The sequence below is a fragment of the Folsomia candida genome, unplaced genomic scaffold (genome assembly GCF_002217175.1).
Source record: "Folsomia candida strain VU population unplaced genomic scaffold, ASM221717v1 Fcan01_Sc003, whole genome shotgun sequence".
NCBI classification, from domain to species: Eukaryota; Metazoa; Arthropoda; class Collembola; order Entomobryomorpha; family Isotomidae; genus Folsomia; species Folsomia candida.
This window is the reverse complement of record NW_019091195.1, coordinates 5419152-5434812: the sequence shown is the minus strand read 5'-3', so window position 1 is coordinate 5434812 and position 15661 is coordinate 5419152. Positions and strand designations below refer to the sequence as shown.

General features: G+C 35.1%; 2 protein-coding genes across 3 annotated transcripts; one reads left to right on the top strand and one right to left on the bottom strand.

The window, feature by feature from the left end:
* Positions 1-41: 41 nt before the first annotated feature.
* LOC110846440 (mediator of RNA polymerase II transcription subunit 23) lies at positions 42-8369 on the top strand. 2 transcript variants are annotated; one of them, XM_022093205.2, is made up of 33 exons: positions 42-343; positions 424-671; positions 737-796; positions 943-1015; positions 1088-1220; positions 1293-1372; positions 1483-1537; positions 1703-1787; positions 1862-2015; positions 2138-2299; positions 2682-2747; positions 2809-2895; positions 2965-3019; positions 3088-3298; positions 3614-3664; positions 3750-4018; positions 4081-4105; positions 4200-4230; positions 4294-4412; positions 4507-4670; positions 4757-4923; positions 5020-5146; positions 5232-5345; positions 5429-5544; positions 5613-5649; positions 6037-6142; positions 6210-6303; positions 6363-6480; positions 6557-6793; positions 6893-7106; positions 7193-7394; positions 7463-7506; positions 7586-8369. In XM_022093205.2, the coding sequence occupies exons 1-33, from the start codon at positions 236-238 to the stop codon at positions 8052-8054; spliced, it is 4281 nt and encodes a 1426-aa protein (XP_021948897.1). In that variant the 5' UTR covers positions 42-235; the 3' UTR covers positions 8055-8369. The 2 variants fall into 2 exon arrangements, with proteins under 2 accessions (XP_021948897.1, XP_021948896.1); XM_022093204.2 differs by having other exon boundaries at positions 5220-5345.
* On the bottom strand, positions 8209-15626 carry LOC110846441. Its single transcript, XM_022093206.2, has 28 exons — positions 15512-15626; positions 15370-15442; positions 15148-15278; positions 14860-15069; positions 14665-14783; positions 14515-14582; positions 14214-14428; positions 13998-14114; positions 13849-13898; positions 13745-13770; positions 13593-13667; positions 13404-13506; positions 13124-13305; positions 12792-13056; positions 12271-12689; positions 11586-12148; positions 10691-11442; positions 10499-10605; positions 10345-10425; positions 10131-10274; positions 9959-10015; positions 9789-9881; positions 9643-9717; positions 9368-9558; positions 9183-9288; positions 8745-9082; positions 8561-8657; positions 8209-8481 (listed from the first exon to the last, which is right to left on the bottom strand). Exons 1-28 carry the CDS (start codon positions 15598-15600, stop codon positions 8380-8382), a joined length of 4848 nt encoding a protein of 1615 aa, XP_021948898.2. The 5' UTR covers positions 15601-15626; the 3' UTR covers positions 8209-8379.
* Between the last annotated feature and the right edge of the window lie 35 nt (positions 15627-15661).

The following is a 15661-nucleotide window of genomic DNA, read 5'->3' as shown; positions in this document are numbered from 1 at the left end:
AACAAACTTGCACGATCCATGGATGTGAATCAAGCCGACTCGGACGCGGCCAACCACAACAAATGTTGAATGTGTCAAATGCAAAGTAAATAATAACAATTTCAAATTACAAATTCATAGTTGTAACTTTACGATTAAAAGTGCAAAGCAGTCTATTTCTTAATATACAGTTTGCACAAAGACAATTGTCAACAGAAATACGTCAACGGTCTCGAACTGCAGTCAATTAAATAAAATGCAGGCGAATCCAAGTGTTTCAAGTGTTGTTTCGTCAACAGCTACACCAAATCCGGTGATTGTCGACACCGTCGACCAGGTGAAAGTAGCGTTGAAAGATTTTACGGTAATTTATTTACGATTCCTCCGTGTAAAGCATTTACAGTGAAATGAATGAATGTAAGCCGTTTTCTGTCTTGTGTTTAGGAACTTCGTTGTTTATCGTCCGCTTTTAATGCGTTTATGGTTCATGATGCCAGCGTGTACGAGGAATTGGTGAGCTCCATGTATGAAAGGATAGCCAAGATATTTAAGGAAACGTCCAACCAGGAATCACTCGAGAATGGCGTGAAACACATTGTCTCCGTAGCTAGTGGGCATACTAATGAGGAGACGGTCCAAGTTATGATTAGCATTTTAGAACAACTTGTTTCAAACTCAGTTGTGACTGCGAGGTACCATGCATAATTTGTAATTTTACTACTTTTTATGTGCTTCATTTTAATCTTTGGTTTTGTAGACTTGTCTGCGAATCCCTACTGAACAATGATAGGATGGTGTTCAAGAATTCTAAGTTTTGGTAATAATTTAGAAAAATCTTATAGAAAATATTACTGTAATTTTTGAAAACATTTGACAAACTTATGCCCCGTAGTTAATGTTGATTTTGTATTTATGCCCATAAACATCAATGTTGACTAATTGTCATATATTTTTAATTTTCAGGATTAAGAGTTTTGTATTAATTAGAAAAATTATTGGAAGAGTTGATTACAAAGGAGTAAGAGAAATAATGAAGGTATGTATTAACCGGTTACTACTTGCTATAATTTGAATTTGGAGTAATAAAACTTTCTTGTTTTACTATTAGACTTGTTTAGATAAGATTGGGATGTTCCGGTTTCCAGACCAAGTTCCACCATCAACTTTGCCTCAATTAAATGCTATAATTCGACTTCTTCAACATATATTTGACCGCTCGGCATGTCTTCTTCCAGCATACTGTAATACATCTGGTTCATTGATTGACTGCAAATAGTATAGTAAAATATTAATGTTTATTTGTGTTTCAACAGTCATAGTGAATGAAATCTTGAAAAATTATCCGGATAACCGGAACTATCCTCCACACGAACTTTCAAAACTTCCATCTCAGGTTAACAAAGTTATTAATTTGCTTCCTGGGTTATACACGGGGTGTTAACTTTATGGTCGTAGATTTTGTCAATACATATATTTATTTTCTCGTCCTGTTTTTGATTCCAGCACTGGAGCGTCAGTTTATTAATGTCGCAATTGGTGGACAGTTTTAAGCCTACAGGTATATTTAATTAAATGGTTCAATACACATAGACCTTTCATTTTCTAACGTTCTTGAATTATTTGCAAACAAACTAAAAGCATTTATGCTGTGTTTATCTACATTTTCGATGTTGGTATTGAAGGTCATACTTCTATTTATTAACACTAGTTCTTAATCCTACAGCACAAATTGTCACAATAATCGGCCGATCAAGAATGCTTCCAGTGGTCGAACATTCCGGTCACGCAGGCTACTTGATAATGTCTTGGTGCGTATGGCAAGTCTCGTCTAATGTGATGATGATTTAACTGAGTTGTACATAATATATATCTACAATTTTAGGAAGTTAGATCCAACTACATTAAGATTCATGTTGAAAGGAAGTCTTCCATATGATAAGGAGCTACTCAAACCTCAAGACCGTTTGTTGAGATACATTCTTGAGCAACCATACAGTAGGGATATGGCATGTGCAATTTTAGGTTTGCAAAAGCAGGTAATTAGTTTGGTCCATTTAATCTCATTATTTGCAACAAAAGAGAAATGAACTCTACTCGATAATAATATTAATCGTTTTATCAGTCTCATTTAAAGAATTTTCTGTTACGTATTGCATAGCACAAATTGAGGTGCTCGGCATTGGAAGAAAGATTGGTGGAACTCATTTTGGCTGCAATGGAACGTACAGAGGCCGAGATGGGTCAGACATCGGATGGACAGTCAGGATCTGATGAAGCATTACCATCCACTTTGTCCTTGTGGCAGCACTTATCAACCCAAGTTAGTTATTTTAATTCCGTCGCTGTACTAATCGACAGTAAATTCTCCTAAATTGGAGTTAAATTTCGTCACAACGGGCTTGGCGAAAAATCAAGCAAGCAAGTGACTCTTAAACTTTCCTCCGATATTCTTTTGACCGTTCTTGTGAAGAGATGGTGGAAAATAATCCATAAGATAATGTGGGCGTCCTAATTCAGGTTAAATGTGCAGCATAGTCTTAGCACACATACACTGATGCTGAGTGGTGCTATGCTAGTTGTGATAAGATAAATACAACTCACGGTGAAATCGGTGGAATTGGGGGTTATAGAATTAGTTATTATTATAAATACATATTTTTTAGGGGGATTTGACTAAAAGTATATTTTTTTATATATTTCAGGTGATATTTTTTGTGCTGTTCCAGTTTGCCAGTTTCCCACATATCGTTACTAACCTATACATAAAGGTGTGTAGTTGATAGTACCCATTTATCCACTCGCCATATAATTTCTACTAAATATTTCTAGATTTCCGATGTAAAGTTGTTCAAAGGACGAGATTTTCTTATGTGGATTCTACTTCAGTTCATTTCTGGAAGTATTCAAAAGAATCCTGTAAGTTTCATTTTAGTCTAATTTAATTTGCTGATTAAACCGTTGGAAAACAATCATTCTTAATTTTAGCTTAGTGATTTTCTTCCTGTACTGCGTTTGTATGACGTTTTATATCCTGAAAAAGGTTTGTATGACATTTTATAAAATTAATTTCTAATATGTAAAAGAAAAATAATAAACAATTCAATGCAGATCCATTGCCAGTGCCTGATATGACAAAACCTGTTGCCACTGCTCAATTATCTGCCACATGTATATGGATCCACATTTTGAAAAAGGCACAAGGCGAAAATCAAACACTACCAAGACCACTACCGTCAACGCTAAAAACTCAATACGATTATCTTCAAAGCCTGGTGCAACCATCAAGCTCTCAAATTCCATTACAAGTCAATGACTATCGGTAATTTTGTTATTTTTGTGCAAATCATAGTTTACTCAATTAGAAAGTAAACAAAAGTAAATGTATCACTCATCCTCGATCATTTCCATTATATAATAATCTCTCCAACTATTTTAAACTCTAAAGTATACGTTATTGTCTTACTTGAAATAGTAAATAGAAATAATTAAAACTTTCCAACATTGATGCGGATATCGTATCATTCACCTGTTTTTGGGTCGAGTCGAGCAATGATGAGGATGAGACACAGACATAGATATGTAGTATATATGTATATGCAATAATAAGATTTTAATATTTTAATTTCATTAACAGCGTTGCTCTATTATGCAACGCTTATTCGACAAATCAAGAGCATTTTTCTCGGTAAGCTACATTTTACAAATATGCATTGTCATTATCTTAACCAATTACATCGATAATATAATTTCCCTGACTTCTGAATTTTTAGGCCAATGGCTGCTTTAGTAGAAGCAATTCACGGGAGCTCAACTGGAACTCTAACTGCTACTCAAAGTCCCACGACGCCTCTCTCCGTCCAGACATTGGATTCTCTAACAGTGCACACAAAGATGAGTCTAATTCATAATATTGTAACTCACATTATGAAAGTTGCTCAGTCAAAGTTAAACCAAAATTTGGCTCCGGCTTTAATTGAGACCTACGCAAGATTGTTAGTCTATATGGAAATCGAATCTTTGGGAATCAAAGGCTTTATTTGTGAGTACATTCACTAACTATGTTAGGCCTTTTACATAAGTCTAATATATATTTTTGTATAGCACAACTTTTGCCAGCAGTATACAAGTAATTTTTCTATATATAACTTAATTAATTTAACGTCCATTACATAGAATCTGTACAATCAAGATAACCTTAATGTGAAAATAATTTTTTATAGGTCGCAAGCGTGGGGAATTTTACATACTTTGGTAAATCATTTTACTCTTTCTTTACACACTTGCGAATTCTTACATTTTTGTTTATACATGCAGTTGGAAATGTTCTGTTATCGCTTGCACCACATTCAACCTCATTATCGCGTTCAATTGTTGACGCACTTGCATTCTTTAGCTACTAATAGCCACACCAGTTCCGCACAACTGCATTTATGGTTCGTACTTGCTAAATAAATATATCGACAAGGTCTGCGTAAAGTTGTCGTCTTTTTGTACCACCATACAATTTATTTTATTCGGGATTTTCAGTGTTGAAATGACTTCTCTACGATTGATTACCGGATTTAATAGTGTTGAGGTAATGACCCAACTGTCACGTGTTATTGGAGAAACAAAGTCTCTTGTGTCGACAGAGTCAGAAGAATTGAATCGAGCATTGGTGCTGACGATTGCTAGAGCGATACATGTCACTGGTACGTATGTCTTTTCGGTTCGGAAACCACTATTAATAGAGATAATTACTAGCAAATATATATTTTATACGTATGTCATGGTTCAGGTGCTGATGGAGTGGCAAGTGGAACTTGGTTTAAAGAAATATTGAATGCAATAATGCAAAATACTCCGCACAACTGGTCCACTCATACTCTGCAATGTTTTCCACCCGTTCTTGCTGAATATTTTCAACAAAACCAAGTCCCTAAAGAAAATAAGCAACAATTAAAGGTGATAATTAATAATTTCTTTATTGAATACAATCAAAGTTTTGAATTATTTAATACAATTAATTGTGGTAATTTGGTAAAAATTTTGTAATTTTAGAATATGGTGGAAGAGGAATATCGAAACTGGAATGCCATGATTTCAAATGAACATGAGTTAATTGAACATTTTTCAATGCAAGGCAATCCAGCTTTGTTTCTTTGTATAGTATGGAAAATGTTGATTGGTAAGAAAAACATCTTTCTGACCAAGAAAATCATCTACAGTTTGAATGACCTATAGAGTTTGAAATTAATTAGAAGCTATTTCAGAAACTGAAAGGATTAATCCCTTGGTGTTCAAAGTGATTGAAAGAATTGGTCCTAAAGGTCTGTCGGGACACTTGAGAAAATTCTGTGACTACATTATTTGTGAATTTGGCGCACGTACGTATTACCATTTAATTGTTTTTAATTTTAAAATGATATTGGCATATATTTATAGTATCAACTGCCCTAATATGTTTTAGATCGTAGTGCCACACCTCAAGGATCAAATGTTGTGATCTTAAAACTGGTAGATTCTATTATGGAGATGGTCTGGAAATATAATATCGTCCCCTTTGATCGGTTCATTTTATGCATGGTTCGTTACATTTGAACACTTTTACAATTGGCAACCGGTAATAAAATAATTCGTTCTGATATTTGCAGGCACTTCGAACGAATGAAGGGAACGACGCTCAAATGTGTAAGCCAGTTTTGTATGACTTTATATCCTGTAACAATGGCAGAAAACTCGACATAATATACAGCAAACACATATTTTCATTATTGACAATATTAAGTCATTATCAGTATGATATCGCAAAGCAAGCCCATGTTAAATATACTCCATCATATTGGAGATTTCTTACTGGCTTCAGCATATTTTTTTCTGCTGGGATTGATCAGTGGTTAAGAAATAAATCCAATTACTTCTTTCTTGATGTGCTCAGTGCTCAGTTCAAATGTGTCGTCAAAAAAATAACAAGTGATTGCATGTATCATGTATGGTACATCAAGATGCATTGCTTGCTGTTAGGCCTAGCTACTTGGGTCTTGTGTATGCTTATCTCTTTTTATTCCTTTGTATTAGGTTACTTCATGATGAACCTTTTGATGTTCAAGAACGCTGAATTTCAAAATCGCGTTAGTGAGTTCATACAAGAAAATTCTCCAGAACACTGGAAACAAAAAAACTGGTATGTTGTATTTAACCGTAGAAATTTTAACGTGTTTTATTGTACTAATTGATATTTATGTATATAGGCACGAAAAGCACAAAAGTTATCACTTAAAGTATCCTGAAGTATTCCTCTTTGAAGACCAGCAACAAAATCAGTTGCCCGTTTATTTTGGAAACGTATGTTTACAGGGATATGATTTATTAAGAATACCATAATCAAACTCTTATATTTACAGGTTTGCGTGCGATTCCTTCCAGTATTGGATATCCTAATCCATCGGTTTTTGGAAATAAATTCTGATAAAAGTATTGAAATGACATTGTTGCGCATGGGTACACTCTACAAGTTTCACGGTAGATACGCAAAGATTATTACATAACAATTTATATGATACTTTAATATACTTATATGATCCACATATTTATATAGACCGACCAATCACGTATTTATACAATACATTTCATTATTACGAAACGCGTTTGCGAGATAAGCCATTACTGAAGAGAAAATTGGTATCTTCAATAATGGGATCTTTGGGGGATGCCAAACCTCCGAATTTTGCCCTGACAGAGCATTACAATAATTATGTTGCGACTAATACTGATGATGTCAATTGGACCCCAGAGATTAGTTATTACGCAGCTTTGATCTCAAGATTTGTGGATGGTAAGATTACTTTTTGTCAAGTCATATTTAAGTTATTCATAGGTTAAGTAGGCTGATCTCTCTCGTGGATTTAACAGTGTTAAGTTTCATTCCTTTTAGTAATCGAAGGGAAGAAGCGCTTTTTTTCTGTGGTCGATTGGCGATACAACGAATTTCCGAACCCTGCAGCTCATGTACTTCACTGCACGTGCATTGAAATTATGGCTATACCAGTTGTTCCATCTCTTGCTGGATCAGCAATTCTGGACGTTGTAATGTTAGGACGAGCAATGATGAATTCGAAAGAGTCATCAATAGAAGATATGGAAGCATGGTAAGTCTGTCCCCAAAAATCCTTTCGCGAACAAGTTTTTGTTCTTAATCGTCTACCATTATGGATAATATTTAACTTGGATTTAGGATGAATGCAACGGGACTCATTCTAGTATCGCTCCCTGACCCATATTGGCTCATGCTACATGATAGATTAGTGTCCACCGTTGAAATCGGACTTCAAACTTGGTCTCATAATTGCTCCCCGCTTACCCTATTTAACTTCAAAGCCACCTTTAATGGCTTATTATTCAATGAATATGCTAACTTATTGGCAATTACACATGCGGTAAGTGTTTGGGTAATCACAAAGCTACAGCTATTATGTTACTTCAATTTAAAATTATTTATGTTCAGGTGTGGCACCATCTAGGGAGTGGTCATTTGCATCATATTCAAAAGTATGTCCTTCATTTGCTAAAGTAAAATATTTTTTGTGTTACAAGTATACGTTAATTAAATGTATTTGTAATTTTTCAGTCTAGTGACTGAGAGAATATTACCAATCTTGACGAATGAAGTTCAACTCCTTTTCGTTTGTCATTTGGTTGCCCCCTTCCTACAGAGATTTAATGGTGAAAAACCTGCAATGGTTTGCCGTTTGACAATAGCCTTGTACGAGCTACTTGAAAAGGTTGACAAGTCTACGCCTCTTGAAACTCCACTGGTGTATATGGACGTGTTTTGTGACTTGTTGTACCATATAAAATATATGTTTACTGGAGATATTGTTAAAACAGAAGTCGAAGCAAAAATAAGATGTCTTCGACCAGTTCTTCAACTACGACTTCGGTTCATAACCCACTTGAATATTGAAGACATTGCAACACATTCGTCTTCATCATTATCTTTAACTAGCAATAATCAATCCCAGCAGCAGCAATTGCCTCAGTACCCTCCAATAAGTTCAAGTACACAGCAACCCATTCCAACTATGATGGAGGTATAGTAAGTACATAATACTCGTACTATAATAGTTGTTATTTTCATCTATTTATGTATGCACTAAAAATATGACTCAATGTATAAAAGATAAAAATATAATGAATACCCAACATTACCAAGTCTTGTAAGATACTTTATATTTTATCAATGTGCTGGTGTTAGTAAAAAAAATAATTTTATTAAAAAGCATTATGTGACAATTATGTGACAATTATGATTTATAATTGAACCGAAAAAATAAAGTAGACATAATATATCTAGAACCATATGTATGTAATATAAGTATTCAATATAAATAACACCCAAGTGAACACTGCAACTCTGAAGAACTACTTTTTATTTTTTCGGCGTCCCTTGTGTTTCCCGATTCTGGAAACAGCTTGAATTTTGGTGACTGCGGACTTCCATCGATGTTGATCCTTCACCTCCTTCTACGTAATTTAAAATTAACCAAAAGGATCAAAAGTATTCAACAAAGATTGAGTCATTCATCTTAGTATGACATCTTACTGCAAATTTCCTATCCTCCTGGTATTCAAAATCATTGTCGTCATCTAAAAGCTCGTCATCCGGGTTCGTGTCCAAATTAGCAACATCAAGTTTCCAACTGAGTTATGTGTCAGATTAAATCATTAATTTCTTTTCCACGTACATATGACCTTACTTATGTTTAGTTTAATTGTAATGCACTTACGTGTAGCAATATGCAAAAACACAGTAGACAATCCCCAGAAAAACTACCAGGCCTAAAACGATACCCCCATAGGCTAAGGTAGAAAGTCCTTTTCTAGGGGCTTGCATTCCCACGATCCGAACCAAGAAAAATGTATCCATCAACTTGCAATATGTAAATCTGTTAAATCCAGTATTGATAACAACTGCTCGAAAGAGTAGGAATTGATTTCTGTTCTTGGTACGTCTGAAACTATTGCTGGCATCTGCAATGTCAAATCTAAGGCGATTATGGTTTGTAGCATTTATCAGGCGATATTCTGACGAAGCTAGCACTTTTGGTTTATTCCTTTGCAGTATCTGCAAATTCAAATGCAATTTATTTGCTATTTAGTGTCGGAACAAAGTACAATATTTAGTTTAGGAAATTGCATAAATATTTATATATGTATTTAGATACCGAATGATCGAAGCAGTCAATGTAATAATGATATATATCTTCCTGTTCGGAGGTGTCCAACCCAATACTTTTCACTGACTGTAGCAATGTGTTGTACCAGTCGGCTCTGAAAAAAATATTTAATCAAATCTTTAGTATGCACTGAAGATTTGTACATGGACACATATGCCACATATGTAACTTACGCCGTATGAAAACATCCAGCGTCAAGATTCGTGGTGTTCATTACAATATCAAACCCAAAGAGATCGTACATTACAATATTTCCTGTTATTTCCCGTGAATGTGACCGCAAAAATTGTTCAAACTGGGGAACAAATGGATCGCGCCATGATATATCAAAAACATTATCTTCGTATAAATAGGCGAATGGGATCTAGAATTAGAAAAAATGCATAATCCCCAGGTGGTTGCATATTCTTATAATTATTTCCACTAGCAATTATTAATTATGGAATACCTGACACTTTGCGACTTCCCTTCTTTCGCATTTAAAACGCTCGCGTTGTTTATGCCACACATCATCCCTGTTAACCTAATTATGGGTAATTACTTAATTGTGCAGGTTCTGTTGTATACTCTCAAATTAATCACAAAAAGTCTCACCTCAAGGTAATCATCGACCCTCCTAAAACCCACCTCCTCATTGTAATCTTCATCGCCAGGATATTTTATTGCATGACGTTTAACGGGTGAAACCTAATAAATCTTCAGTTATTAAATAAATAAACAAAATCAATCAATAAACAATACCTAATTTAATTTAATTTAATTACCTCAGCAATAAATCGCATTTTGTTGAATGGATTGCATCCCGTTGTAAATTGGAGTGTCTAGAACAATTTAAAGCATGTACATAAATAAGAATCATCAAAGCCAGAGACCCCCCTACACATACATATGCATAAATTGAACTTATGTATGTATTCGACTTATTTTTCCACATACAGCGAAAAATTCTTCCTTGTTGCATCGAAGATTTACAATGCTGGGACGTATTGTCAGGCTAAAGATGTCAGTATTTTCCTTTGCCAGATTTATCTGCTCTCGTGTGTGCGTTTTTAATTTTTTCTTTCGCATATTATACATATTCTAAAAAAATTGTTCACATAAGTTAATACATAAAACTTGATACCAATGTGTTTCACAGTCGTACACCTACAATATTTGCAAGGCGAAAGGTTATGTCAATAGTTTTGATAACGGTAGTCTGATCGTTTTCTTGCACATCAGAAGAATTTATCTGTTGTCACACTCAAAGCGTTACTATCATATAATGCCAATAATTAAAATAATTACAAAATACTATGCCTTACCTCCACCTCAACGCCTGGTATATTTTCATACTCAACTATAAGCTCCGCTTCTGAGGGGGTAAGCTTTCCACGATATGAAATTTGAGCTGTTACCCTAGTTTTGAAACCTATCAATATATACATGTATATACGCATATTAAAAAATGCACTGACCCGCTATGATTTATTTTTTTAATTCTAATGTAATCATACCAACTTCAGCATATTCGAAATGTTGGTAATCAATGTCAAATGACGAAAACGGACATAATTTTCTTGTAGCATCTCTAGAACTGTCAGAGTCCAAGAGGTCATCTGTATTGTCTTCCTCAATTGACTGTAGACTGCCAATTATGACACTGTGGAACGGAACATTAAGGATCTCGGCAGAAACGATTTCGCTGTTTGGAGAATTATCTGGTGGCAATTCTTCTTCATTTTCTGATTTAATTACAGGAGCAATGCACGATTGTGGCGTTTTTGGCGGCTTGCCTGGTGATTTATGATTAAAGGTTTCGCATTTTCCAATAACAACTTTATCAACACTTGGGTCTCCGGTTTTTGTTTGAGCCTTGTCGTCCAAATATATCCAAGGAATGCAGTTATCATTCAGTGGTTTCGAAACGCAATAGGGGGGTAAATTGGCGTCATTATGCGGCATTAAACAAGTCGTTTGCACTACACTGAAGTTGCCGGTCTTTGCTATTTCATCTATCCAACTTTGTTCACATGCTGGGTAAAGATATTGTGTCTTGAACTTGCCATATACAATTTCACCATCTGGCGTTGCTAGTTGAAAAATCTGATCTTTGGTAGCAAACGGTCGAACTTCTCTCAGAGCGTCTTGGGTTATAATAGATCCTAAAAAGACGGTTTGGGCATCAGTTTCGTTGCGGTTTGCCATTGGTCGACGTTTCAATACGGATATGATCCCATGTTCAGTAACGACAATGTCGAAAAGATTTCTAAATCAGAATAATAAAACTATTTAACAAATTGAATAAATGTGTCATATTCCTAATTAGTATAAGCTGGATAATTAATAAGCATTATGTATTAATCTGAGACGCATACAAAAAATGTCGTGAATGTGTTTGTTTGCACTCACGATCTCGTCGTCGCAAAATTGAAGACTGGGTTCCTTTCAGAACCTTCTAGAACAGTTCGAGAAGAATTTGATAGCTCCAACTTAATTATTCCCTGAAGTTCACGAATGTACTCACGGCTAAAAAATGATAAAGGTCTGGCGTATTTGCTTTCCACAGAAGAAAAGACGAATACATTCCCCAAATCAACGACATATGACGGAACCGCATTATTAATGGGAAAAATTTTTGTTACGTATGGCATTGTATTATCATCATTGCTGTTGTTACTTTTTTCATCGACCATATTTCGTATTTTGTATAAACTTTTTCTAGCTAACACCACGCCAGGGAAAGAAATTGCTACGTCGAGCGTTTCCTCTATTTCATCTGAAACGGGGAATATCTGAGAAGGCATGTTTCTGGTTAATAAAGTTGTAATCATGATTGATTTGAGGCCAATGTTATTAAATTCTCTGGAAAAGAATTGAACCCCAATCAAGTAGTGGTTTTTAAGTGGTGTGAAATCCATGCTGTGCAAGTTGATTTCATTGTCAATCAAACGTAATCCATTTTTCAACAAAGTCTGAAATTAAATAATGTATGTATTCATATAAAACCAAGGCAAATAAAGAACCTCAGCTCAAGATGAACCTCTATGTGTATATATTCATTCATATCGTAGCATAACAATATGAAATTACTAACCTCTGATAATATTGGGCTACCGTCAGGACTATCAACGTGAAATGTGAATGCTTTATTGTGGGATTTCATAGCTTCATTGTCGTCGTTAGTTTTATACATGGCGATATTTCTAAGATCTGATGGGTAGTGGGGATCGGAACCCGAAAACATTTTTCCTTGATTTAGAAGAAAGCTCTTTTTTGAAGAAGGGTCCACGCCATAAACATATGAAGTATTGATTGGCAAATTGTTATCACTTCCTTCACATGCTGTTAAGTCAGGTTTATCTGGCAAGCCCCTTTCATCACTCCGAGAAATTGCATCGTCTCGGTGAATACATGATTCATTGATCGTTTTGCGAGTCTCGTCGACAGATTTTTCAAAAAAATCAGCGTCCTTGCCTAAGCAACTCGACGAAGGGATAGGAAGTACCGTTGCAACTGAAAATAAAATCAAATATTTAAGTGATCATCTTATGGTTGACTATCAATAATCATTTTGTGTTCCTTAAATATTTTATGTATGAGAGTCAAATTGCTTACGAGTTTCGACTGGATAAATTTGAAGGATAATGATATTTCCTTTTGGGGAATAGGCAGGAATAATCATGTTATCAGTTTTAGGAAAGTTTGTTACTCCACACCACCGTCGTTTTACAAGGGTTGCAATCCTGTCTTTTTTTGTGGAGGAAATATACGCCAGTCCTTTGTAATATGCTGACCGAGAATGAAGGTATATAGTCGAATCGTCCATCAATAATGCAATATGCGTTGGGGTGATGGCAAAATCAGCAATTTTCAAAAAAGTCTAATGCAATTAAATATATTAAACAAATGCCTTGGGAAGCAAACTTTGCTACTTAAAATATGCCAACCTTGTGCCTTCGGATACTTTCTTCGATATCTTCAACTACTGTTTTATTTGACTCTGGTCCTACCTCTTTAAATTTCCCTTCTGCGTCAATATTTCCAAATCCAGGGAGAATGACGCTATGAACATTCCTAAAGAAATCTGTTAAAAACTCCTCAACAACGTATACACGTCCAGAAGTAGCAACTATATTACACGGAAAGGATTTAAAATGTAATGAATGGTGTGTACTAAATAAATATTTTTAAGATTTGCATAGCTATTCAAATGTATAATTTGCATACTTGCAAACTCTTGAGCGACACATGGATTGTTGACGACTACCAAATCCGTTCTAAGGTGCCCTGGCTGATACTTGCGATTACTAGATTGGCCCACGTATGCCGTCTAAGATTAAAATATTTGGGTTTAATAAATACAGATGCAGAGAACGTAAAAACAAAATAACAAATATGAGGCAATGAATTATTTACCGGATGTCCGTACACGTGTTTGATTTTAAGTTTCAAATAGTCGAAGATTGTTTTCGCAACAGAGCTTCTTTCCCACTGTGCAAATCACATAAAATTAGATAAAAATATGCTCATATGTATATATATCATACATAATATAAGAAATCAGTAACCTGGACGGATGTGCGATCAGATAGGCCTATTAAACGGACAATATACAATGCAGCGGGTTAATTTACTTAATAACTAGGAATGCTACAATAGTCGGAATATATACCTTCTGGGACAAATCCAAAATCTTGAACATTCACAAAAACTCGAACGTCCCTGTACATATTATTGGATCAGTGAGATAATTAGAGATGTATATATGTGATACTGATACTGATATTTTATTTGATATATATTTTCATGAAATATTATTACCCAACAAAGCAATGAAACAAAGCAATATGTTGTCTCGAAGATATCGTCCAAGACACATCAGTAAGTTGTGAAATCAACGTGTTTGTATGGATTTTGATCTCAACTTTCCAATGGGGACTATGTTACACAGTAAATAACCATTTATATTATTATACAGCCTACGTATACCTGTATTTAACAGGCGTCATATCCGTTAATATTATCCTGTAAGCGAACCTGTCCAAGACTTGAGTCTTTTCCCAAAATTTAATATCCCCAATTTCAACGCTCGGATGCACACGGCGTAGACAAGGGAAAAGTCCTTTTGCATCAAATTTTGTTGTGACAGTTTTCGAATAGCTTGAAATCGACACAGGTTGAAGAGTCGATTTGTAACTCTTTCGTTCACTTTCTATCAGTGCAACCGGCTCCCCAACCCATATTTCTAAATCCTGTTAAATAAATTTAAACATGTCGAGGTAAAACATCACAAGACCAATTATTAGTATGCAGCATTCTTATTTCTTTGGGTTCTGACCATTAATATATATGTTGAACCTTGTGCTGTGCCGACCAAGTGATCCGATTCTCTAAACAGGAAGCCCACTATAAATGAAAGATTGAATTATATGGAGTAAATACTTTATATTTATATGGTACAAAATGCATGGTCCTGAGTAATATCTACCTCTAGCTTTCTCCGTAAGTCGATAATTCCAGTAATAGCAAAATTCGGATGGGATAATTTCAAATGGATCAGATAAAACCACGTTAGGGTAGAAGTCTTGAAATCCATATGCGTTAACTCTAAAAAAAATGGTTGAATTAAATATTGATTCATATAATAAATATTCATATCCATTTTAGGCTAGGTTTTACTCACACGTTGAATTCGTCGATCCCGACAATAGGTTTGACGATAAAGTGCTCCAGGTCGATTTTTTGATACCAAATTTTTGTGAACTCGTCTGCCGATCCATCTCTGACTGGTGGGGTATCAATGTCGAAACGGCTACTGACACTACTATCCATCACAAGTGCTACGTGAGTCCCAGGATTCGGACACAGAAATACCGCTATCCTGCCATAATCACTAAAAAATCATACACAAAAAAGTAAACCCTCCCTTATCATCCATCAAATACTGGAAAATAATAATTAATGCTTTTACTAAATTCTATGTAAAGCACATAAGCTGTCGATCTCAGATTCTCCACCGTCCCATATGGCCCATTTCCGGATTCTGATTTCACTGGTGGATCCGTTGGGTAATGGGGGTAATTCTCCAGCATATAACTGAATCTAATAAACCATTAAAAATATTCTCACATTAATAGAAGTCGCATAAATTTAATTGTTTTTAATATTTATAACGTGTGGTAATGTTTGTTACCGTGTCGTGCCGTGAAAGTAAAAAATTTCCAGAGATTGGACCAGACACATAGCTTCTGGTTTGTCCAGTGATTCTGAAAGAAATTTAATTTGAAATTCAGTAGAGGAGTAACAATAAGGATAGTCAATATTATGCAATATACTCTATAGCATCGACGCTCTGGTTCAGCTCTCTCGAACTGACGGTGGTCTCCAATAAGATGAATGCGATGAAAATATTTGTAGGGACCATCCTTCCCTTGGTCCTTCAACTTCTCGGAAACTATATGGACATATGTATGTGAGAATAATTG